A 24,970-nucleotide genomic window follows, 5' to 3' on the forward strand; every position below is an offset into this window, starting at 1 on the left:
GTAATATAGTAAGTAAAGTGCTTTGCATTCAAACAAGTACACAATAAACTAAATAAAATAGCAAAGAATAATAAAAAAGTGCAGGGATGACAGTACAAATCTTAGCCACAATGAAACAAATAAGTACATTATATTATGTACAAGAAATAAAAGCAAAATAGATAAGAGAAAAGAAGCTGTAACCAACGTGGTGCAGTAATGCAAATAAGTTAACCAAATCCTTGTTTGAATAAAAAATGTTCTCAGATGCTTCATACAGGAAGAAGGGATGAACAGGACTGCAAAGACCAGCCTTTCAGAGACTGGGCGTAACGGCTTTGAAAACACAGTCACCGCATGTTTTAAAGCAGGTCTGGGGAACAGCCAATAGATTTTGGTCAGAAGTCCTGAGAGGCTGATTGGGAGTGTAATGGAGGAGGAGCTCAGCAATTTACTGTGGAGTTGGACCATGAAGGGCTCTGAAAGGATTTTAGAATGGAGGTGAAACTTGATGGGGAGCAAATGCAGAGAGGATAAAATTGGTGTGATGTCTTGTTATTTCCTGTTTAAAATCTAAGCTTCTGCGTTTTGGACAGTTTGGGGACGCTTTAAGGAAGTTTGGTTTAAACAGGTAAAAAAATAGCATTGCAATAATCTAAGTGAGAGGGATTAAAAGCATAAATGCTCATCTCCATTTCAACCTTGTGACAGTAGCTCTTAGTTTTGTGATGACTCTCAGTTGGAAAAAGCAAAAGTGCACAAGCTGGCTCATATGGTTGGCAAGGGACAAGAACTGGCAAAAATAACACCCAAATTATTGGAGGTTATGCTTCGCACAAGCACTTCATATAGGTAATCTGCAGACTTTAATTGTCATCTTAGCATTTGTAAGCATGCTAACAAATACTAATTTGAACTAAACAAAAGTAAGTTTTAAGTGTTAATAGAAACTGTAGTTTTACTGAAATATTAATATATTTATCACAATTTTCCCCTAAAGTATTTCTGCATGATATATATAATATTTACACCATATGATTTATATGATCCTCTGAGGATCTTTTAGCATTTCTATTCCAGAAAAACAAGTGCATTTTGAATTTTTAATGAAGTCCAAAAACCAACCAAATGATCAAACCGTTGAGAACTTTGGCTCGCTGTCGACACAATCATTTTCATATCGGGGTTGGTCTCACAGCATCTTTTTAAAAATCTGTCAAAAAAGTGAAATCCGTTCACTGATGAGCCCCTAAAACAGACATGAAACATGAAATAACATGGCTATAAGGTAAGGCTAAGGCTAAGGCTAAGTATCTGGAATATTCTAGGAAAGTCTACTCAGCAGTGCCACTATCAGCACATACAATAAAAAGTGAAGTAGTACAAAATGATAAGCTAGGTTTTACAGCACTGTATCTTATCTGTGTATCAGCAGTCCATATTCTGTCTGCACCCTAATCACGTCCTTTTCGATTGTAGAACATACAAAGAACATGCATAACTGTGTAAGTCTAAAACCAGTTATTTTGCTGTTTATCTCATAGGCATTAGGCACATAAGATTATCACCATGATGACTGATCGTATTTATCAGTTTCCACTGAAACTTGGATGTTCCCTGAGATCACAAAGGGAAATGGTTTATTTCTGGACAGAGCTGACATGGTCAAAGTTTGAAGAAATCACTTTGATGTAATAAATAATTTGGGGTGAGACATCAACCATAGAGCCTTGGTCCATGGCCACTTCAAGTTACTCTATGGCTTCCAAATGTTACATAATAGTAGCCAACAATTATTCATGTGTTACTGAGACATTTTTTAAAACAGCTGGCAGGTTTAAACCACACTTTTTGAGCACTAATTAGCGCTTATTGTATTCTATTAAAACATTTCATCTGAGTGGAATTTAAATTCTTTAAAATCATGAGCAATAGTAACAGACAAGCACAGATAAACCCAGCTTTTTGTTTGGGGCTTTTAGGATATAAACATTTATTTTGGTACCATGGATTAGCTATACAGCTATATAAGCACTACAGCTAACACCAATCATTTCACTCTGACCTTACATTAGGATTCTGTTTCTTTAAAAAAAAAAAAAAGATTAATTATTTTTATTTTTAACATTATTTTACATTTGGGCCACCAAAAATGTATGGTGGCCACCAAATAAAAGTATCAATATAATAGTATCAGAATAATCAAAATTTGAGCAAAGTTTGAACTATTTATGCCAGAATGTTGCTCACAGTTATAGTGATATACACGCTAATGCATATATACCATCACAGCTGAACCCTTGTGTTTCTACATGCTAAACAGTGTTAAAAAATGTAAGTTGATTGAAGTTACACCACAGTGGTCAATTTAAACAACGAAGCTGAATAGGCAAATTAATTTACTTTCTGGGCTGTACTTGGTCTACTGTGTATTTTTTTTTTAAAATTCAAATTGAAACAACAGATTTTCTTGTGACAAGGGGGCAGCATACAAGAGCACTAAACCAGAGACTTTATAAAAACATGGACGTATTCTCAGTGATGTCACCCATTAATGTCTGGCTTTACAAAGCTCAACAATGGTCACCATATTGGAAATGCTGACTCCAAACAGGACAAACAGGTGGAGTTGGGTTGCGCTAATGAATTTCATGGTTGCTATTTAACTGAAGTGATACCTATAGCCTCCTGCCAAACAGGTAAGACAGGCCCACCTGTCAGTCAAATCAGCCATGTCACTTATTAGGCCTAATTATGCCTAGTTCTTAGCCTAATATAATCAAAATGGATGAGTTAACAAAAATTCCTCATCTGTATGGTTTTCATTGATAAAGAAATTAGCTATAGAGATCAAATCTCTCATTTCAACCAGGCTGTAAAATATATACTTCTGCTGTTAAAATGTAATGTAGGCTAGAAAGGGGTATCCTTGGCTTTTGCATGCCAGACTCAAGTGGAAACTCGAGGAACTGCAGTATTTTGCTCCTCTGCATTGGCTTCATTTGTCAACACCAGAGGTTGTTGCTTGCTGTTAACATAACATTGACCTGCTATCACCACAGTTGTGTTTTTTTAAATAGACGAAGTAGAGAAGAAGCAACACTAGAATTGATTTGGGGAAGTTGTTTTGTTGTAAGTTGACAAATGTAAGTCAACAGGGAAATGTCCACCTCTGTAGCTGCTTAATGTTCCACTATGCTCACCTGATAGTCATTCGATTTGTTTGTCTGTCATGTGGTGCTTGTGAGAATTGTAGGTTTATTTGAGTTTTTTGACTGAAAGTACCTGTCCTGCGCTGCTGAAAACAAGGCTGATGAGAATGGTGAGTGTGAATCAATACAGTGAAGTTCAAGGAAACAACAAATCATTTAAGTACATTATCTGTGGGTTACTTTGAACTATACCTTTTAATGTTTGCCACAGGATTTTTAGTCAAATATTAAAAAGACTCACTAACAAACTGAGTCTTGGCCAGTATTTATTTTATTCTTTAATACCCCTCTGAACTACACAAATACAAAAACAGAGCGGCATAATAAGGTGCGTTGACACTTTCACACTGCTGAAAAACATGGGTTTATACCAGGTCATTGTTTCGACATAACAAATTATTCTGGTCAACTGGCTATAGGACAGAAAGCAGGAGTGTTCATGGGAAATGGAGTCTAAATGAAAAAGGTATCACATGATAAAGGCAATAGAATATGGTCCTGATTTTGTCCATAGCATTACTTTAATTGTGATAACATAAAAATGTAACTATTCTTGAAACATAATTTGATTAAAAATACAAATGTGTTTATGACATTCAGTGGCTCCGTGACTGAAATACTGCTCAAAAGCTGCATCATTAGGGTGCCACCTGAAATCAGCAGAACTCATGCAGGTCAACTGTTGCTCAAATAAAAACTTTGGTATCTGTGTAAAATATGACATGTAACTTAACATGACCACACTTTACATTGGTTTAGCATTATTTTTGCACATCTTGACTCTGCAGAAAGTAGTATGGATACGATATGGAGAAACCTGTATAAATACATTTTATTGAATATTTTGAACATGCCCGTGCCCAACATTGAAAATCATTAAAACTGTATGTTCCTCTCTCTCCCTGAATCAAGTTCAACTTTGATTTCAGTGCCATGTGTTCCCTAAATATTGACTATAGAGGGGAGCATTGGCCCTCACTCTGTGTAATGTAAAGACAGACAGATCAATAATCGAGCCTTGTGCAGCGCATTTACAGCTGCAGTCATTGCTCATCACTAAACATGCGGAAGATTATATGCACGTTTGGCAGGAAGGAAGGACAGAGGGTCAACAAGGTTTTATGAAGTAATTTTACTCAGTTTTGCAACATGTAGACTTGAACTTAGGAAGTAATGTATTCTTTATATTCATTACAGTATGCAAACCAACTGACTATACAACACAGTGTGGTGTTATAAGGTCAAATACTACTCAACATTACAAGTGAGATCAACTTGATGGATCAATTATTTTGTATTGACATTGTTTTATTTTGCCTTTTTTCATGTTTAATTCATCACTACATCTAAGGCCAGTTCAAGTCCTCTACTACACCATCTTACCTCTTGTATATAGCCACCCTAATCAATAACAATATTTCTCGGCAAAAATAATAACTAAAGTAAAACAGTCGATCCAAGTACAGAGTACTCTTCAATGTGTGGCTTAAAGGCAGCTTTGCCTGCTAACACCAAGAGAAGAAATAACTAGACCTGACATCAGCTGAATTCAAGCTTTTTCAGCAAAAGCAATGTGGAGGACTGTCAGCGGCCTCTAGTGGATCATCATGTTTCTGCAGAACATCATAGATGGTCCCTCTCTTTTTTGATTCTGTAACGTCCTTAGTGGCCTTTAACATGACTCTTAAAATGTCTATTTCCTGCTCACCATATTTAAGCTTCTGCCCCTGATAAGAGCAACAACATCGCACACTAATTTCAAATAAATGAGATGTGAAATGTAACAGCATATTTGGCAAATGTAAATTTTACACATGTGTCAATGAGTTGTAGATTAATTAAATCTGTCCTCTATACATGTAGACTATTACTGTTTATTATTTAATTCAGGAACAATATATTGATTTTACTAAAGTTCCTTGGCTGTAGTAAAAAAAAAAAACTGCAAAGAAAACCTTCAAGTTTTGTATTGTATTGACCAACAAAGAAGACAGTAACTTCATGTCCATTTAAAAGAAAATATCATAATCTGCATCAGTAGAAACGGTTCCCTCACTTGTCAATTGCGATGCAAATGAGTGGAGTCAATATTTAATGTCCTAATAATACCATTTCCTTTTTTTCTCTTTAATTCTTTAGGTTTTCAAAAATAATTGCCTTTAAACGGTATAAATAAACAAGTTTAAGTTTACCTAGTTGTTTTATCATTTGATTTTTTTAGAACATTCAAAATGGTTGACTTTTTTAAAAAATACATATATTTTACTTGATAAACTGTGCCTAAAAAGTTGACTTAAAACAGCCCAGTTTTCAAGAGAGTTTCAAAAATGGTTTATTCCCCTTTACTCAAGCAGCAACAGGCTTGATGTGGTAGCATTGGGTTACAAATTGGCAACAGCAACAAAAGCAAACCTCAGACTACTTTATCACTGCCTCAACCCCCCATAGTCTGTATTGTACTCACTCTTAGGTAGAGATAAAAACTCAACGTGCTTATAGAAACAGGTGTCGGGCTTCAGGAAGAAACACACGCACACACACACACACACACACACACACACACACACGCACACACACACAGTTAATTATTTATCCACTCTCTGAAATGCTGACATACACACCACCCTGCCTGCAGTGTCACTTTAGCCTACACAAGAGAGGCTACTGTCATAGGCACTTGTGGAGGGGAGGGGTGTGCATCTTCAGAGAGGCTGAAGAGGGAGAAGTCACGCAGTGGACGGAGATGAAATTTGGTTTTAACTTGATTATGTAATACCAGTGCTGTGTTTCAGTTTGCATCAAAACACAAGAGGAACTTGTTATGTATTAAAGAGGCCACTCTGCGTTTCTTCCGTTTTTTCCTATCAAAGCAAATAATAATGCCGATGATTGTGGGCTATCATTTAAAGTTCTGTCGACCGAGGAGGTTTAATGTCAAACATTTTTATACTATAACACAACACTTTATTTATAGTTAGGCCTATATATGACTGTCAACGCAATATTTAGGCTATACAAAACTTAATTTATACATTTTTTAAGAAGTAGGCATTGACTTCTTTTTGTAATAATAATAGGTATGTTACGTGCAGTTGCGGAATGCTTAACATAGTATCAGGATTTTCCCTCAAATGTGAAACGTTTGTTTTAGATATTGTGCTAATAATAGTCTCCAGTGATTATTTTCCATACGGACGCTGCTGCAACAGTTTCTACGATGGAAGAAACGGGTGTGGATGAGTCCATTCAGCGCGTAGGGGAGTTCAACGTACAAAACATAAACTTAAAATCGGTAAATAGATACAAAACACATTTAGAATAACACAGCTAAATTACTTTCCCCATGCGTTCTCGTGTATTTTCATTACAAGCTGTACTTAGTTATCCAGAAGCTAGACGAAGTTTGTTTACTCGCCTTTAGAGAGAAAAGGAAACCCCTCTGTTAGTAACTTTGGAAAGCCGGATGAAAACCGAGCTCTGTGCCACATCTTCCACTGAATGATAAAGCCGCTTCACCGGGAACTGGAGGCAGGACCGAATAAACAAGAACATAGCTGGAAAAACAAATCCAGCCTGTTCCTGTTTAACATAACATATTTGTAGTTATCTCCGGAATTGACAGGCAGCGGTAAAAGTAACACGAGCATCTTGTACTGTTGCCCGGTCTGCTTTTCCCAGAGTTTTATCAACAGCTGGAGGGGTGATAGGTTAGGCGACTCCGTTAAGTTGAGGGTTTAGTGACGTCATAAAGAGGAAAAGTGGGCTTAACCAAAAGTGTGGACTTTTTAAACCGGGAGACTCATAAACAACTCATGTAAAAGAGGTAAGTTTTCATCACTTTATGAAACCAGTTGATAGCGTGTTGTCAAGTTAGTGTAGCAGCTCCAGAGGTTAGTCTGCCTGCCTTGTCAGTTTCCCCGAGACACAGGAGGGTGTTACAGGGACTACACCCATACTGGACCGGCCTACATCTCACCTAGTCTTTAAAATGTGTCGAACTGTTCTGACTATACTCAGCCTCTGGCACACCCTGAAATACACTTTAATGCATTTAACGTGTAACAAAGTGTAAACAAAAAGAAAGAAAAATTAATCTGTTAATATGATATTCAAGTATTTGGATAATTGAGGTAGTTCTGTTCAATTAGGTAGACATGTTTTTTTTTAAATGAGGAAAAGTAGGCCAACCTCCATCAAAAGTGTAAGAATTGTAAAAATTGGCATTTTTGTTATTTATTCACATACTTTATTGATCCCGAGGGGGGAATCTGGTTTTACACTCTGTTATTGAGAGACATGCTTGTCACACACACATAGGCCCGAATTACACACATGCACAAACAGGACCTAAGGACATGATGTAGGTAATGTAGGCCTATACTTGAGAACTTTAAAATGTATATTCAGCAGTACTTTCAGTCTTCAACTTTAGTCTAAACAGGAAGGGATTTGTGTCATACCAATACTTAAATAACTTGTGACCTCAATGATTCAGATAGCCTTCAGTTCAGTGATTTTTTTTAACTGGGAATTAATTTGTCTTCTGTTGATCACGTTTGTAGTTTATGTACTTTTTTTTCTTATGTCTTTCTTGCCAAGGAGAGAAGATCTTAATCTCAGTGAGATTTCTTGGAAAAACATTGCTTTACCATCATGGACACATTTTTAAAATCAAACTCATATTTTGAAGGTTAGTCATTACCCGGCTCTGAGAGAAAAGGACAACCATGTTACACTGTTGTTTCCTACTCCTCGCTGGATGAAAACATTCTCATAAACTCACTTCTATCACCAAATCATTGATTTGCAGATGTTAACTTTTGCTTGCAATACAGTTGCACAATGTGTGATTGGAGTATGGGTTTGGAGATTAATCAATGAGAATAATGCAGAAATAAAATAATAAGGAAATTGCTCTATTACATACAAATATTTTAAACCTCTCAAGTCTCAATATATCTTCCGCCTTGCATGTGCCCTGGATTGATAGCTACACCGCCTTCCTCTCATAAGCTTCAGCACTACTATCCTGTTGCCTTGACTACTGGTGTGTCAGGGGACTTCATCCTGATCCTCCGCATGGTTCTCTCTGACACTAGTTCAGGGAGAGAGAAATAACAGAGAGCTCGTTTTGTCTTGTTCTTCCTCCTCTGACACCGGGCTGACTCCTCACCCACCTGATGCCGTCTTAGTTACCTGTAGTACACACAGTACTTCAGGCTGCAGTCCTGCTCCGCTCATACACACAGGCTACAAGAACTACTGAAACGGGAAGTCTGCTTTCTTTCCGTGCGCTGAACCATGTTAGTTTGTTTGATTTACATTCCATTCAAAAGCGGACAGCATGAAAAATGTTTTTCTGTCCTGCTTGTGCAGTGTTTAGTATGGGAAAGGTCGGTTCTATTTTTGGGTGAAAAGAAATATCCAATTGGTCATCACATTTTACTCAAGGGCTGCATTTACTCATCCTTTAACCTACTGATGTTTTATTTATTTTGTAATCTATTTGTCTATAAAATGTCATTGTCCAATCTTCAGTGCAAATGTGAACTTAACTATCATAGATGACAAATAAAACCGACAAATATTAACAACTTCAAAGCTAAAGCAAGTGATTTATTCACTAAAAAAGTGCATTCACCATTTATAATGACATAATAGTTTCATTCTGTCTACTTTCATTTTTTTTATAAAATATTTACGCATACATATTTGCATGTAAACTTTTTCCACAGCATCATGATTTTGATTCCGTAAGTTTGCTGCCCTAATCTGCCCCTGTACAATGTTCTGTACCATAACACACTTTCAGCTTTTCACCTCTCCTATCACGTCTTTCGAATTTTCTTCTTTGCTTTAGAAAAGTATTGAGCATTTTGAAAAAAGAAGAAAGAAGGTTTTCTTTGTTATGACAAAAAATGAGGTGGACCTGCAAACAGCTGTGAAACTGGTCTGGTTAGAGGTTTATAGGGTCTCCACAACTGCTTTTTTTTTTTTGCTGTTTGGGGGTGGGGGTGGGGGTGTTATGCTTGTTGCATCGAGCCTGTGTAAAACTGTCTCATTAGGCAGTCAGTGAACCCCTCTGGGAAAAAAAAAGTGGACCAGAGAGCTCTGGGATTGCTATGGGGGTCTGGGACAGGAGAGAGACTGTTGCTGTGTAATTGAGGGGAATTGCAAACGCTGGATAGGGAATGGGAATCTTGAGGGGCTGTGGTGTGTCAAACAACGCTCGCTGACTTTGTTACAATTCTCGTCTTCTATGCAGGGAGATCATGTCACTTTCTGTAGTGGAGCTCAAGAAGTTATTTTTGACCACATTTTGAAACATTTTCCACTGCATCAAGGAGGGACTATGAAAAAAACAGACGGCAGAATTGCAGAGTTCCCAGCTGTGAAAACGTATTAACTTCCTGTAGTGTTTTAAACGCAGGCCTGTTAACTCACGAAGGAATGACTTATGTTACATATTTAGTTGACATTAGGCTAATTTCCCTGTATCACAGAATGAAAAAAAAAAACACATTGCAAGTCAGAATGATGATGTGAAATTGGCCTTTCAATTCCCTACTTTACGCTTTTGATTCCACCTTATAGGTTTAGGCTTTAATGAGCGTTTGACAGAGGTTATGGACATCTGTAAACCAGTTTTACTCCCAAAAATGTGTAAAAAAAAAATACTTTTGTGTTATTTTAGCTTACCATTTTCTCTCAACAGTACAAACTGTTTATTTCTCCAGAACACACAAACTCTTTATTTAGCCTCAGAGCTTCCTTAAAACATCATCCCAGGAGTTTTTCAGTCTTCCAGCAGTGAATATTGTAGGTTTTTTTTTAATGTGGCTTTGTGTGCTTAAGGGGAATAAATAGCAACGCCCATATTTATGTCTGCTCCAGCTCAGCCTGCACACGGAGCTGTCCTGGAAAAGTCCATGTGACCCAGAGCTGAGGAGGTGCTGCTGCTTCCTCATCCTGTTGTATGTTAGAGCGGAAGGACAACGGTCAGGCCTGCAGGGCACTCTGTCATTTATACCACTGCCTTGTTAAACCAGAGTAAGCAGACCATCTATTTGATTGAGCTCTGTAAAGTGTTTTTAAAGCAGCTCAAGATCCTTTGATACAATAGCATAGTGCAATCTTAAAACGTGATAGAAGACTTTGGCTCTGTTTGAAACCATTTTCATTCGCAGCAGCTTATTTTTGGCCAGGCCAGAAGCATGGCTCCAGAGAAAACAGTTCTAGTCTGTCATTGGCTCAGGCCACCACTTTGGTCTGGACTACACAGATCTCAACAATTTCTTTGATGGATTGTCTTGAAAATTTGCAAAGACTTCTATATTTTTTAAGTGCAATAATATCAACACAGGCTTCATAGTTGGGCACATAATTACTTTTTTTTAAAGATTTATTTTTGGGTATTTTTTGCCTTTAATGGAGAGATAGGACAGTGGATAGAGTTTGAAATCAGGGAGAGAGAGAGTGGGGAATGATATGCGGGAAACCATGGGCACATAATATTGTCAGACTTTTGCAAACATGTTTGCATGCTGATGCAGACAATAAGCTTGAACCGTAACTCTCCCTAGGTAATGCGTCACAGATTCTGGAGGCTTTCCATCCTTTTTTTTATGTTTAAAAAGATGAAATGACATGGAATCAAATGTTATCTTCAAAATCTCATCTACCACATTTGTTGGCAACATTTTAGGCTTAATTATGAAGAACAAAACGAATCATCAATGAGGAGCCTGTAAGAAACGGTCCGTGTTAATGTGTTGTGCATCTGGTTTCATTGATTTCTCTACCATCCAAAAGTCGCATTATTAAGAGTACGTGCCAATGGCTGCTCCTAAAACCTGCCTGCTTCTCATTTCACTCTGTGACTTGGATTAATAACACTGCAGGAAATTACGCCAATGTGGCAATTATCAGAAACGAGGGCACACGTGTGTCAAAAAGACCTCGTCCAAATTGACATTGCTCTCACTTGTTCCTCCCCAGATAGAATCATCCTGGTGCCAGGGGAGATACGCAGGAGAGATGCGATTTCAATAATTGAAAAAGAGAGGGAACACGGGATAATGCATCTCTCTGTCAGATTAAGTCATTATAGAAAACACGGATGAGTGGAGGTGTCATTCAGAGCGATTATTATGTAATTGAAGCACACGTACTATCAAAGGGGCTCATGTACTATAGCTGGAAATAATTTTTCTCTCTATGTGTCATTCTTTTTCCATTATTTCTTCCTTCGTGCCCCCGCACATCTCTATCGTTCTTTCCCTCCTACACACACACTTTACCAGATACATGTTGTTAAAGAGACTGGCTCAGGATCTGCAAAATTTCTCACTGAGATTTGTTTTTAAAGGCGCAGCAGTCACAGTTTGTAGCTGTTTTGTTTTTTTTGTTTTTTTTACTCTCACCACGCGGATTTTGGCTCTTTCGCTTTCTTTTTGTTTCTTTCATTTCACATGAAAAGGCCACAACAAAATGTGACTGCACTATTGTGTGTAATGAAGGACAAACATTATGACTAGTTTTGTAATTTGTTGAGCCTTTAGCAGGGATTTTTTGATGTCTTTTTGTGGCATATGATCAAGTGTGCGGGCCTCTCTTCTTCCTCTTGATGTACATTGCACAATAATTTGTGTCTTTAAACCACTGTATTTTCTATAAAATAGGTTTATTTTTTTCTTTTGATATAGATAAATATTTATCCCCTAACTTTATTTTATTTAAAAGCAGTACACAAACTTTCAGGTGTCATATTTTAATGCTTTCTGTCTCACCGGTGTTTGCCTGTGCTTTATCAGTGTGTTCTATAATGCTGTTGTGGTTTTATTCCGGTTGTTTTTATGCATCCTCATATCCCCAATCCTGCTTACATGAATAAACAGAATGTAACCATGGAAACAGATTGTAGACAAACCACAGAAACTAAAGGTGAATAGGCCCAGGTGGCAAAAAGCTTCAGTGTCCTTGTTCGCAATGGTATTTAAAAAAAATTTTTTTAGCAATCATCACTGTTTCTTTTTAATACACCTGCTTCAAATGTGCATTTGAACAGTGGGGTGTGGTTATTATCCGGCCCTCTCTAACAGTCAGAATGAGCCTGACCGCTTAGAAAGTGGCTTTATGATTAAAATCAAAGCCTCGGGACACTTTTCCCTCCACCATGCAGTGCAGGGTCGATAAACGAACACCGTGCCTGAGGACACATATTGTATCCACAGAGACCAGCCCCACCTCCGTACCCCCAAACGCACACAGAGACACACATATTGTAATCTCTTAACAACTTGAGTAGTTTTCTGAGGGGCATCTTTAGCACACATGTTATGTTAACAGACTGCAGCAGGCTGTGAGGAATTATTGACCCGATAAATCCTGCATGGTATTCATATGAAGTTATTAATGATGGTTGTTGGTCTCCTGCAGGAACAGAGAAAAGAGGACAGATAGCGACGTTGACCGGAAAAGGCGCAGGGAGAGTGGAAAATTGAAAGCACGAGGAAGAAACACTAAACCAGCTATCTGCCTGCCTGAGAGAGCGGCATCATGGGTAAACAGAACAGCAAGCTGCGGCCCGAGGTCCTTAACGACCTGAGAGAAAACACAGAGTTCACTGACCACGAGCTGCAGGAGTGGTACCGCGGCTTCCTCAAGGACTGTCCTACAGGCCATCTCACTGTGGAGGAATTCAAGAAAATCTACGCCAACTTCTTCCCATACGGAGACGCCTCAAAGTTTGCGGAGCATGTGTTCCGCACGTTTGACACCAACGGAGACGCCACCATCGACTTCAGAGAGTTCATCATCGCCCTGAGCGTGACTTCCCGGGGCGGCCTGGAGCAGAAGCTGCGCTGGGCCTTCAGCATGTATGATCTGGACGGGAATGGGTACATCAGCCGGGCAGAGATGCTGGAGATAGTTCAGGTGAGGACACAGTGTATGACTCATGCTACTGAATGGGCTTTCCCTAATTGATTTCTACTCTGGTTCTCTTACCTGATGCTGGTGGGCAGCGGCCAACCTCCTCATCATCTGACATCCTTCCTTTTTCTCACCGACCATAACTGACTCGCTGTACCAAATGAAATGTCTTTATTTATCCTAACTAGTACTACTACTGAACAATATATTATTCTACAGTTTGCAGTTGGGACATATATACAGTAACAGTTAATAACTGTGGCCATTATTTCCATAATTCATGGATTAGTTTGGTTGTCAATTTGAAATCCCCTCCCCCCCCAAAAAAATGCTATACCATGAGTTGAAAATCTATTTCATATGCAGTTCACTATCACATACAAAAGCAGCATATTCTCCCGTTATTGCAGCCAGAACTCAGGACTGATTGATATATTTTGCTTAATAAAATGCTGAACATTTAAAACATGATCTGGTTAATTCATAAAGTCTGTTCTTCGTTTATCAGTCCGTCTTTCTGATGACTAAGTTTTGATTTAGTATTCAACTGCGGGTCTGAATTCATAAGATCACCCTTCTTGGTGGATGCAGGCTGCCCTTTCTGTATTTTCTTATCACTGAGGCTATATTTACTTTTCCAATATGGTGAGCTGAGCAGCCTGCAGGGCCATATCAATATTAGCTCAGTCCGTTGTGTTTGTGGATACAAATGAATGTAAGCGGGGGAAAAAAAGAATGCAAAAGCATCAGAGCTTTTGTAATGGCTGAATGCTTTCTGTTTTTCCGCAGAAGCCTTTTCTTACCCCTGACCTTTACATGATCTGATATGTGTCGTTTAAGCAGGTACAAATGAACACATTAGACTTTGTTTAGAGGGCCTGACTGTGAGTGTAACAGCAGGATGAGCTTTGCTTGCCAGAGCACCATCATTACCAGCTAGCAACAGAAAACATGATAGAACATTAAGATGAAAGATATATGCAGTTAGATGAAACGAATATGTCAGGCGGCAACAGTTACTGTATATTTCCACTGCATGAATAATGAACAAGAACAGCCTACCACATGAAACAGCACATAAAAGCATGTTTTCTTACCTTTATAGGCAATTTACAAAATGGTATCATCAGTGATGAAGATGCCTGAAGATGAGTCCACACCAGAGAAAAGGACGGACAAGATATTCAGACAGATGGACATCGACAACGATGGTAAGATTGAGATTTTAGTCATTTCTATATGCATGAGAGTTTATCACAGGAAGTAAGGTATTTGGAAACAATTTTCCTAATCACTAATGATTATATCAATATTCAGTCCTTGTTTTAAATGGAAGGTTTTCAGAAGTAGTGTACTTGGCAGTTGTAATGGATAATGAACAGTACAGCGGACATTATAAGAGAAATAAATCACAATATTCTCGTCTCAGTCCGAAGCGGTTCATAAGCGCAATAATGACCTGTTAGCTTAGCTGTACATTATCTCACTTATTCAGAGGCTACTTAATGCAGAAAATAATAACCTGACAAGAATAGGTTTTCAGAAGAAATTGTAACATTTTCCACCTAGCCTCACTGATCAGTATGGAGAAACAGGAAATATAGAAGATGGTCGGCAGGAGAGAAAGAAATTGGGTCATATAACAACATGACGTAACACGAACACGACTCACAACATCATTAACAGGCTTCTGCACCTGAGCCTGCTGTGCCAGCAGTCTGACATTTAGTGCGAAAAGGTGACACAACACACATGTAACATGTGCCTACGCATTTCCTGACTCGCTATTCTGAAGGTTTCTGACACGTCACGACCCAGTCAGACATTAGAGCTATTAATACAGCAGGGGGCGGCTGACTTTGTTTTAAAGCAGGATTTTGGTCGTAGAAAGACTTCAGGTCAAACTGTGCATCTAAGAATGAAGTTTTATTACACTGCACGGTTTGTCACACCCACGGGCACAGCTGCACTGTGGAGTAAATCCACTAAAAGCAAGTTAACCCTCCTTTCTAAAGACCTTTATACAGATGCTGTCTGAAAGAATGATGTCCTTATTTTAAACACATTATGGAAGACTTAGATTCTTCTTTTTTTGTTGAGGATGAGAATAAACTTCAATAAGATATTAGGAGTGGTTGTAACTTCTGCAGCAAATGTTGTCAACTTTATTTAAGGGCCTTACTTTTAGTTACTTGAAAATGCACCTGCCCTTTAATACAAACTGGGGAAAAGTCTCAGGTAAGACTTAAAATATTAAGACAAAACAAGGTTGTATTAATGACACAGTGATATGTCATTTCTCATGTAAAGTGCTTCTTAACAAGGTCTCTTCAAACTTAGAAGTCACTTTCATTCAGATTATGTGGTAATAGAATTGTTCTAAATACATTCTCATATTTATGTTTTATCAGGATAATCAGTTTTGATTTATTGTTTATTTAGTTGTGGCTCATTTGATAGTAGCCAGCATCTAATACTTCACATTTAAAGTAATCTAAGTTAAATGTTTCAAGAGGGTATTGGTATTCACACATTATCATGGGAAAGATAGGAAAGTCTGGGTTCCCAGGCAAGTTGAAGTTGTGGTGTCTGCAGTTTGGACTATTTCCTAGGTCTCTGAAATACCAATATGGAAGGGGGAAAGGCCGGGAAGGTTAGTTCATTTGTATATTAGGAATTGGTTAGGAGCTCATATGTGTCTGAGTAGTGTGGCATTGTCTGGGAAAGACAATCTCCAACTACCTATGACTAGTTTAACAGAGGAGTTCAAGTGGGAGAAGGTCAGGACAGAGTTGTTACTATCAGGGATCAAGAGCAGGGTTGTTAGTGATGTGGTCCCAAATCCAACTAGATGGAGGGAATAGAACCGGGCGGGTTCAGGAAGCAGAGGCAGGTAGGAGTGGGATGTAGAGTAATCACCGCACGATCTCATTACTGGAATAACTGTGAGTGAGTGCATGGTCAAAGTTTGCATAAAGAAAGACGGTAAGGGAGATGTCAGATGAAGCAGCAGAAACCAATAAGTTGATTTGGGGGCGAAAAAAAGGTGGGAGAAAATCATCTATCTTCTTTGTTTTTCTTTCTTCTCTCTTACATTGTCTCCTTTCTAAGAACTCTCTACAGACTTTTGTGTGTTTTTCTATTTTCTCTTGTGTTCTCTTTGCTGTTCTTTTTCATGTGTAACGTTGCACCAGGTATTGTCTCATTCTGGGGCCATGTGTTAGGGGTAAGTAGAATCAGCTCTGTCACTAACTGGAGCTTGCATGTACGGAGCCTGGGTTGTTGAAGGTGGCAATGCTGTTTGGGCTGTGATGGCCGTGAAGTGGTGGGGTAGGTAAGATAAAGAAGTTGTGTGTGTGTGTGTGTGTGTGTGTGTGTGTGTGGTGGGCGGTGAGAGTTAGCATGGAGGGGGGTCTCTCTAGGACGCCGGAGCTCACTGCCCAGCCTTCTCGAGGTGTTGTGGGACTAGTTGGATGAAACACCAGTGAAGGGAGGTTCCCATTAGACAACCCAGATAATGTTCTGCCCATCAGTCTACTACACGGTTGAGTTGTTGGGGCCAGAAGGGACAGTGTGGAAGGGTAGGTAGTCTCGTCATTGTCACTACCTAGCTCGCATAAACGAAGGTGGCAACTAAGGGCCATAAAGTGGGCTATGTACCTGGTCAGTATGGCATAGCATGTTTGGTACGAGGGGTTTCTTCACTGAGCGCTTATCCTTTCATTAGGGTGCAAGTATCCTCTTTTTATTATAAACAAGCATTATTCAGTCTAAACATCAGTAATATATATGGATGAATCAAAGCAAAAAATGTAGTGCTGCACATTCTTTCTTTTGTCAAAGTGCTAATCAATTCACCTTTAGAAGTCCTGAATTATCAGAGAACAGTACAACAGCACCACCTGCTGGTTATTGTGACTTGACATCCATTAATTCATCACTCATTTGTAATAAAAAAAATCTATAAATTGAGGTAATGAAGTTGTAAGATGTTTTATACTTTCCCTGTGCCGTGTTATGTGCTGAATATTTTTTCAGCTTACATGCTCCAAATAAATATCTGCAGCTTTTGTGTGGATATCATCGAGTGGCTGGCTGCTGTGTGATTCACCCCTCCTTCACACCTTCCCACTTCTGCTGACTTGGATTTTATTTTGGGTCTCTGCTTCACAGGTAGATTGTCTTTGGAGGAGTTCATCAAAGGTGCCAAGAGCGACCCGTCCATAGTCAGACTGCTGCAGTCGGATCAGGGAGCCTCTCGTCAGTTCTGAGGACAGAGACTTTGACAGACGCACACTCTCTTTTACGCAACCACAAACCCACATTCATTCAGCTTTTGAGGCTTGGCTGTCATCACACCCACCTCGACAGACATCTTTTCCTTGTAACACTCCGTGTCTGAATGTTTACATGGTTATTTTCTTCAATGTGGCTCCTTTTCTGTGGACTCTGGTGTGCTCTAGGTTGATGTATTCTTATGTTAAACTCTTGCCTTTAAATGGCTTCAACCTGTCCTCCATAAGTGAAGTGCCATATCATATATTTATACTGACCGGATCATGAGCTAGTATTATTACTCCTACTATGTTACACTTAAGAGGAAACTCATTACATTGCTTGTACAATTTGATTCGACTCACCTGTGTTGTTGTCAGGACTGCAGCTTAACAAGTGGATGTTCTGAACAAGCTCTGTATGCCTTCGATATTGCATGCGCTCTGTGATATACGGTTTCTAATATTGTAACAGTTTACGTGAATAAGGAGGCCGTGGTCGTTTTTATTCCTTTTTATTTTTGTAACAAAAATGTCAATTTGTTTTCACACAATTGAAATAAAGTCGTGTAAGAAAAATCTACACAAGAAGTCCCACAGTATCCCCCAGGTCCTTGACAGATATGATGTAAACCCACAGAGATTCACACTTGTTTTTAAAAAGACAAAAAAATAGAGTCACATCAGGTTGGACATTAAAGTGTTACTTTATCATTTCAAATAGGTGCTGAAGACGGGAGGAGGGAGCAGTATAAAACAAAACAAAAAAGAAGACTTGAATGGAAAACTGAAAAGCCACATTCAGAACCTCTTCCCCCCCCCCCCCCTCTCCTCAGCTGCAGCCTCTGATGTTCAGCATGTACGAGAGGCAGAGTTCACTCCAGGGACACACACACTGCCCCCTCCCTCCTGTTCCTCCTCATGTGACAGACAAAGATGATGTGAGAAACTGCAGATGTCTCTCATGTGTCTTTTCTGCAGTATTTCAGTAACCTGGCGACCGGGCCTCCTATTCGTCCACAGGAGAGAGAAGGCGGGTCACACAGGATCGGACCAGACCGGATCCAACCGAGCCAGTCTGGATCAAATCCTGCCCTGTTCGGGTTCATAACTCATCCTTGTCAAAGTCATCATCCAGGTCTACGTCACTGAGGTCGTACTCCTCCTCAACAGGAAGCTGTGGATGGCACAGGATGTGAATTGTTTTTTAGCAAAAATGGAAAAGAGCAGAAAAGCTTTTACTCCAGCTCATTTATAGATTGCTAATGCTGGATTTTCAGATAATCAGTACACCTTGAAGATTACCGTTTTTGCCAGGCTGTTCACATAATACTCAGGTATCTTCTTAAATTGAAACAAACATTTGCAGATGTAAGAAAGGAAACATTGGGATGTCTTTCACACTCAAGAGGCTGTTACAGATTTTTCATTCATGCACTAAGTACAGACACAGTGAGAGCACGTTGAGGATAACTATGTTTAGTGTTGCAGACATTGAAGCATTAAGCCAAATATAATCCCAGGTTGGTCAACAAAGACACATTTTTGTTGCACTTGCGGTAAAACAGCCAAAAACAATCATCAAATCTGTCAGTCGGGACTTTGTTGGAGCAAGTCATTTTGGTTGGCTGTTTTGCAGTCCGGGCTGTTCCAGGGATTTGGTTATGGAACTAATTGAACTATTGTAAATATTGTGTGTGGAAATATATTTTATAAAAAAAAAGGGGCTAAAAATCTGGACTGAGATTGTAACATGACGGATATAAAACTGAACTTTGCTGCAGAAAAAAAAAAAACACAGGACTACATTGTCTGCATCTTTTGGACAATCAGCAGAGTTCTATTCACCTTTTTTTCCCCCCACTTGCTTTTTCTTCAATTCTGTCTTTTACTTTTTAATGAACAGAAAGAGAAGTCATAACAACTGTTATCACCCATTCTCACTCATCAGACCTTGTTTAAATCTCCCACTCACCTGTCCGTCTTTGCCATCCCAGGGCTCAGCAGCTGCAATCTTGGGCATGACCCCGCCTCCCAGAGTGGAAGTCGAGCCACGGCCCACAGAGAGCTCCCTGAAGAAAAGATGAACCATATGAGTGCCATCTGAATCACAATTTGATTTTTTTTTTTTTTAATATGTCAAAGAAGACTCAGGAGACAAGGCGCCCACTACCTGAGGAACTCGTGTATGCCAGCGTCACTGAAGGAGCCCTTGAGCAGAGCAAACTTCATCTTGCGTGTGTTGATGGCGGCCATGGCGGGGTAACCAAATCCGCCGATACCAAGAGCGGCCTCCAGCTCCATCTGAACTCCAGCCTCGGCCCACATCCATCTGATGAAGACAGAAGTGGCTGTTAGACATAGTCATAGTTAGTAATTCAACCAATACTCCATGTATGATCTCTTCCTTACCCCCACATCTTCTTCTTGTACTTCTCAGCCATATTTATCATCACCTCCAGATAACCGTTTCTGCCTGATGCACCTGATAGAAAGGACAGTGAAGGGTGAGATTTTCAATAATCAAGTTGTGTGTTATTATTAGAAACATTCAAGATGTGTGTGCTCTCACCTGTGTCCAGGATGTGTGGCAGGAAACCGATGATACACAGCTGGCTGTCCTCACACGTCTTCTTCAAGATGTCTTCACTGAGGATCTGAGACAAAACCATTCACAATATAAGACGTGTTTCATAAACTTGAAATGATTGCTTTGCTGGGGTCAGTGTTAATAACCAATACGCGGGTGTACTCACCTCCAGCAGTTCAGGTGGAGCAGAGTTGTCAGAAAACAGATCCAAAGCCCTCTCGATGATGTCACCTCGAGAGCGGCCTCCTTGGTAATCTTCGGGCTCCTCACCTTTGCGGAAAATCTTGATGGTGGGAAAGCCACGGATCTATACACACAAAATACATTTATAGCTCGACTTAGAATCAGTTGCATTTTGATCTTTAATACGGGATGCAGGACGGGAAGACGTACTTTTAGGTCACATTTTCCCAACTTGTATCCTACTAAGCAGCATTGTTTAACAGAATAGTGTTTTTTTTACTGGTGTGTCATGCCTGCTAATGTACTGTAACACAGAAGTTGGTTTCAGAATTGAGCACCAATGTGGCACATAACCTTATGGATTCACACTCACCCCGTAGCGGCTGGACACCGCCTGGTGCACAGTTGCATCTACAGCTCCGAGGCGAACTTTGCCCTTGGTCTGCTCCTTGACAGCAGAGGCTGCAGCTGCCCACTCAGGCTCCAGGCTGTTAGCAACCGAAGTGAGCAAAGGTTAGAATAAAACCAAGACGATTACAACATGTGAAAAACCATCGAGTCAACATGAGAGAATTCACAACTCAAAATAAAAGAGTGCATCGACTTCTTCCAGAGTATGTTTCTGCTATCGTTCACATTTTCTTTTACATGGTTTCCCCACATAAAAACATGAACGCATCTACTCTTCATCTCTCATTCATAAATTCTAGATCAAAGTAAGAAAAAAAAGGAAACAGAGATGCATCGGAACATTTTTTAACCTCAGTCAGACCAAGACTGTGATGAGTCTTTTCTGCACCAAAAACTGTAACTGGAAGATGTATCCAAATAGTAAGTTTCATTAGCATCTTTTCTCATGTTGAATGTGAGCTTGTGACTAACTGGCAGTGGCCACATATCCACAGATCTAATTTCTTTCTTCCTAGTGGGGTTGGGGTTTGATGTGTGCCCACAGCTAAAGATAAACAGTGGGAAGTATCATACTGACCTTTTGCAGTGTCCACACCAGGGGGCGAAGAACTCCACCAACCACACGTCGTTACCCTCCAGTACCATCTTGTCAAAGTTGTCATCAGTGAGCTCCACCACATCCTGCTTACTGCCACCGCCGCTGCTCTGCTGGAGGGAAGGGGAGTGTTACTTTAGCACAATTTGTAAAGTGCTGACAATGGCAAAAAAAAAAAATAATGCTCTGTTTACTCCTGGACCTACCTGCTTGCTGTAGCCAGAGCTGCCAGATTTGCCGCTCAGCCGATCTTTCACCAGAGAGCGTAAAGCATTCATGGCTCCGTCCACGATTGCCTGACCACTGCGGCCACCTTAAAGTTGAAGGACATGCAGAGGTCAGTCACTGTAGCCAAAAACAGTATCTGATTATAGATGTTAAAAGTCTGCCTCCATAAGGTCCTTGAAAGCCGTTTGACCAATAAACGATAAATTACTGTACTTCCACCTCATTTCCTTTCAGTTAAAAAAAAAAAATCATAAAAGCATGTACATATTCTTTGACAGAAGCTATTTGTTTGGTGTCCTGGTGTTGTGCGCACCTTGGTACTCCTCCGGCTTGTTCTTGTTGGCTCCAAAGATCTTGATGGTGGGGAATCCTCTGACTCCATACTGACCTCCCATTGACTTGTGCTGGTCTGCATCCACAGCACCGATCTTCACGATGCCCTGAGGGATTTCAGATCAAACAGGTAAGAGTGTGTACAGCCTCAACTCTTATATACAGCTTATTATGGAGGCCTGTCAATCATTTTCTTCACATACAATCTCTATGCTGTTCCTAAAAGTCAGCATGTTGATGAACATGTGCAGAAACAGACTTCACACCATGTTGTTCAGATTCATTATAGTAGCAGCGATCACTTTGTGCAGAAAAGCACGCTGCATTAAATAAACAGTGAGCCTGGCTCCTCTCTGGAACAAAAGTAATTTTATTCATTCATATTTGATCTGCCCACATCTCATGTTCGGCTGATTTCTCACTGCTGAGTTACAAACTTCAGAGCAGTTCTAGCTGTGAATCAGAGCCGTTGTCTCTTGAGATCACGTCTTCGTTGATGCTGAGCAGTAAAATGAACAATCTTTTGAACTTGGAATAGCTGGATCGAATGAACAATGAAGGTTTGTGTTACAGCCCGTTGATTATATATACTAGGTTCAGTGTTTCCCCTAGGTTTACAGCGTTGGGGTGGGGACAAGCCGACATGCTGACACGGCGACACAAACACTTGAAGGAATCTTGGTGTTCATGTGTTACTTTTAATGACAGCTGTCCTTTTCTATCGGAAAGGTATCCTTAAATGACTTCTTTCCCTGATTTCCGACTCTATCCACTATCATATCTCTACAATAAAGACACAAAAAGCCCAAAAATAAATCTTAATTTTTTATTTTTTTTTAACTTGACCTTCAGGGGGGGCGGGGGGGCCGGGCCACCCCCTAATTTAATGGTAGGGGAAACACTGAGGTTATTAAGTATTCCTTTCTTATATATTCTCATCATAACAATACTGTCAATAGTAGTGTTGGGGGAAAAAAAGAGTCTGATATTTGTTTTGTCATCCATGCCCCGCCCAGATTGAACAAGTAAAGGTTTCGTTTTGGAAGAAAAAGGATTTTTTTTTTTTATAAATGCCTTCAGCAGAAACAGAAGAATGTCAGTCGGCCTCTCGCCAACATTTTACTGATTGCCTAAATGCCAAGCTGTTAACAGACATTGTGTTTACCTTCAGAGCCGTCGCCGCCTTCTTCCACTCCGGAGTCAGACTCTGACAGTGACCACACCTGTGATGATGAACGGTGGAGAAGAAGGGAGGACTTTATTTTATTACTTATCACCACAGACACACTTCATGAGGTAGAAATTAGTTAACCCTATGGTGCCTCAGTGCAGCTCGACTTCATATGTTCAAAATACATCACAAGAACTGTCACTCTTATGAGTCATAGGACCAACACAAACATTTCAGACTGTCTTTTAACATGGACTGTCATTTTGCACATCTCCACTGGCTTCTTTACTTAGCTTGCTTGGAAACAGCTAGTCCAACAGCTAATTGATAACGATTAAATCAAATACCACAAATTATAAAAAATGGCTAAACTTTCTGATTCAAGCATCTGAAAGAGAAACATTTCTGGTCTCTGTTCTCCTCTATCAAAACAGAAAAATTAATATTTTGTTTTTAGCATTTTTGCTATTTTATGAACCCAACAACTAACCATATCTTAAAATGGGCCAGATTTATGATAAATTTCAACTTTATTAATCTGGCAGATTCCTGAAGGCAAATCTGGCAACTTCATAAAAGAGACTAAAATAGTTTAGATTGGCTTATAGTTAGTTGTGATAAGTGTGTACATTGTTTCTGAATGCATATATATATATATATATATGTTGTATCCATCCCATAAAGCACTTTTAATTGTCTCTATATTAGAGTGTGCACCACACAAACTTTCAATGTGTAACTACAACTAAAGCCAAGGAGGAACAGGCAGATTTGCATACAGGTGTCCAGAGCCTCTTCAGATCACAAGGTTAAAGTTTGAGTGAGGAGGAGCCGATACAAACCGAAAATCAAACGTATCTGAGTCAGTAAGTACTAATTGAAGCTATACTGCCACCTTGGTCAAACTGGGTTGACCTGAGTTCACATGTCATCACGACATAATAGAAACCAAAGTTACATGGACTCACCAGGGAGCATAAAACTCCACCAGCCACAGACTGTCACTCTGGATCACCTCTCGGTTGAAGTTTGAGGGATTGAGCTCCACTACATCATCATTAGCAGAGTAAAAGGCTTGTACGGACAGGACCAGGGAGCACCCCAACACTCCTGAAGAAGAAGAAGAAGAAGAAGAAGAAGAAGAAGAAGAAGAAGAAGAAGAAGAAGAGGGTTTATTCTCAACAATGACTGCTCCAATATGTTCAACATAGCGAGACCTAAAGAGTAGTATTAATGCCTGAGAGGAAAACGAGAGTCTCCTTCAATAAATATTATATGCAGAGTTAATGCAAAAGTGAAACTGACTTTAATTAATTAATTGATTTAACGATAACAGAGGCCTGGCACTGCTTCTTTGCACCTTAACTTAGCAATGTGAGCTAGCCACAGTAGCAGAAACGCTCTCGAACAATACAAATGAACATGTAAACTAAATATGTTACTTCTATATCCAGAAAAGCTGCTGCTTTTATCGCTCACCTAGTAGAATCGGTCTCATGGTTTTTGCTGCTCGTCCCCTCTGTTAGAAACACACACAAGCTGCTGCTGTCGCTGCCGCTGCGGCTCCCACAAAAGTAGATCGAAAAGTCTCACCGTGGCCCACGCTGATTGGTCCGCTGACGGCGATGCTGCGTCTCGGCCAATCAGCGTGCGCCGTGTAGTTTACAGGTTCGGTACGCTGTAAAAGGAGGAGGAGGAGGAGGGAGACAACTTGTAACTGCGCTGACTAGAGATGCAACCAATGTGATAAGAATGACTCAGTTTAACACGTCTAGTGATGGTATGTGCAGCCAGGACAAACATGAACCATATTCATATTAATTTACAACACATACGCATGTGGTTAAGTAACGACAGATAGCACATATAACTAAAGTAGACAAAGAGACATCCTTCTGGAAAACACAATATAATTGCCTACTTAATGCTGCTACTGTAACTTTTATTTCTGTTGAAATGTTGGGAGCCTTTGATACATCAGGGCAGCAATAATAAAGCCTAATTTAAATAAATAAAAAATAAAGAATACTTCAAAAAAGGTAAAGCACTAACATTTTTGTA

The 24,970-nt window shown here is 39.7% G+C and overlaps 2 protein-coding genes across 3 annotated transcripts; one reads left to right on the forward strand and one right to left on the reverse strand.

Moving 5' to 3' along the window:
- Nucleotides 1–6,670: 6,670 nt before the first annotated feature.
- hpcal1 (hippocalcin-like 1) lies at nt 6,671–17,993 on the forward strand. The gene is made up of 4 exons (XM_061051906.1): nt 6,671–7,014; nt 12,630–13,127; nt 14,230–14,335; nt 17,298–17,993. The coding sequence occupies exons 2-4, from the start codon at nt 12,750–12,752 to the stop codon at nt 17,393–17,395; spliced, it is 582 nt and encodes a 193-aa protein (XP_060907889.1). The 5' UTR covers nt 6,671–7,014; nt 12,630–12,749; the 3' UTR covers nt 17,396–17,993.
- Nucleotides 17,898–24,541, reverse strand: pdia6 (protein disulfide isomerase family A, member 6). Of its 2 annotated transcripts, none has more exons than XM_061051905.1 (13): nt 24,389–24,541; nt 23,878–24,019; nt 22,904–22,961; nt 21,719–21,845; nt 21,384–21,490; nt 21,160–21,287; nt 20,545–20,659; nt 20,155–20,295; nt 19,971–20,055; nt 19,811–19,883; nt 19,572–19,730; nt 19,374–19,470; nt 17,898–18,575 (listed from the first exon to the last, which is right to left on the reverse strand). In XM_061051905.1, exons 1-13 carry the CDS (start codon nt 24,405–24,407, stop codon nt 18,504–18,506), a joined length of 1,323 nt encoding a protein of 440 aa, XP_060907888.1. In that variant the 5' UTR covers nt 24,408–24,541; the 3' UTR covers nt 17,898–18,503. The 2 variants fall into 2 exon arrangements, with proteins under 2 accessions (XP_060907888.1, XP_060907887.1); XM_061051904.1 differs by having other exon boundaries at nt 21,160–21,290.
- Between the last annotated feature and the right edge of the window lie 429 nt (nt 24,542–24,970).

This window comes from Labrus mixtus, chromosome 12, assembly GCF_963584025.1.
Source record: "Labrus mixtus chromosome 12, fLabMix1.1, whole genome shotgun sequence".
Classification (NCBI taxonomy): Eukaryota; Metazoa; Chordata; class Actinopteri; order Labriformes; family Labridae; genus Labrus; species Labrus mixtus.

Coding starts and splice junctions, on each gene's coding strand:
- hpcal1 (XM_061051906.1), top strand. CDS start 12,750: ATGGGTAAACAGAACAGCAAGCTGCGGCCCGAGGTCCTTAACGACCTG. Junction 13,128..14,229: donor AGATGCTGGAGATAGTTCAG/GTGAGGACACAG, acceptor TTACCTTTATAG/GCAATTTACAAAATGGTATC. Junction 14,336..17,297: donor GATGGACATCGACAACGATG/GTAAGATTGAGA, acceptor TCTGCTTCACAG/GTAGATTGTCTTTGGAGGAG.
- pdia6 (XM_061051904.1), bottom strand. Junction 20,660..21,159: donor TGGTGTGGACACTGCAAAAG/GTCAGTATGATA, acceptor GGTTGCTAACAG/CCTGGAGCCTGAGTGGGCAG. Junction 19,884..19,970: donor GCCACACATCCTGGACACAG/GTGAGAGCACAC, acceptor CCTTTCTATCAG/GTGCATCAGGCAGAAACGGT.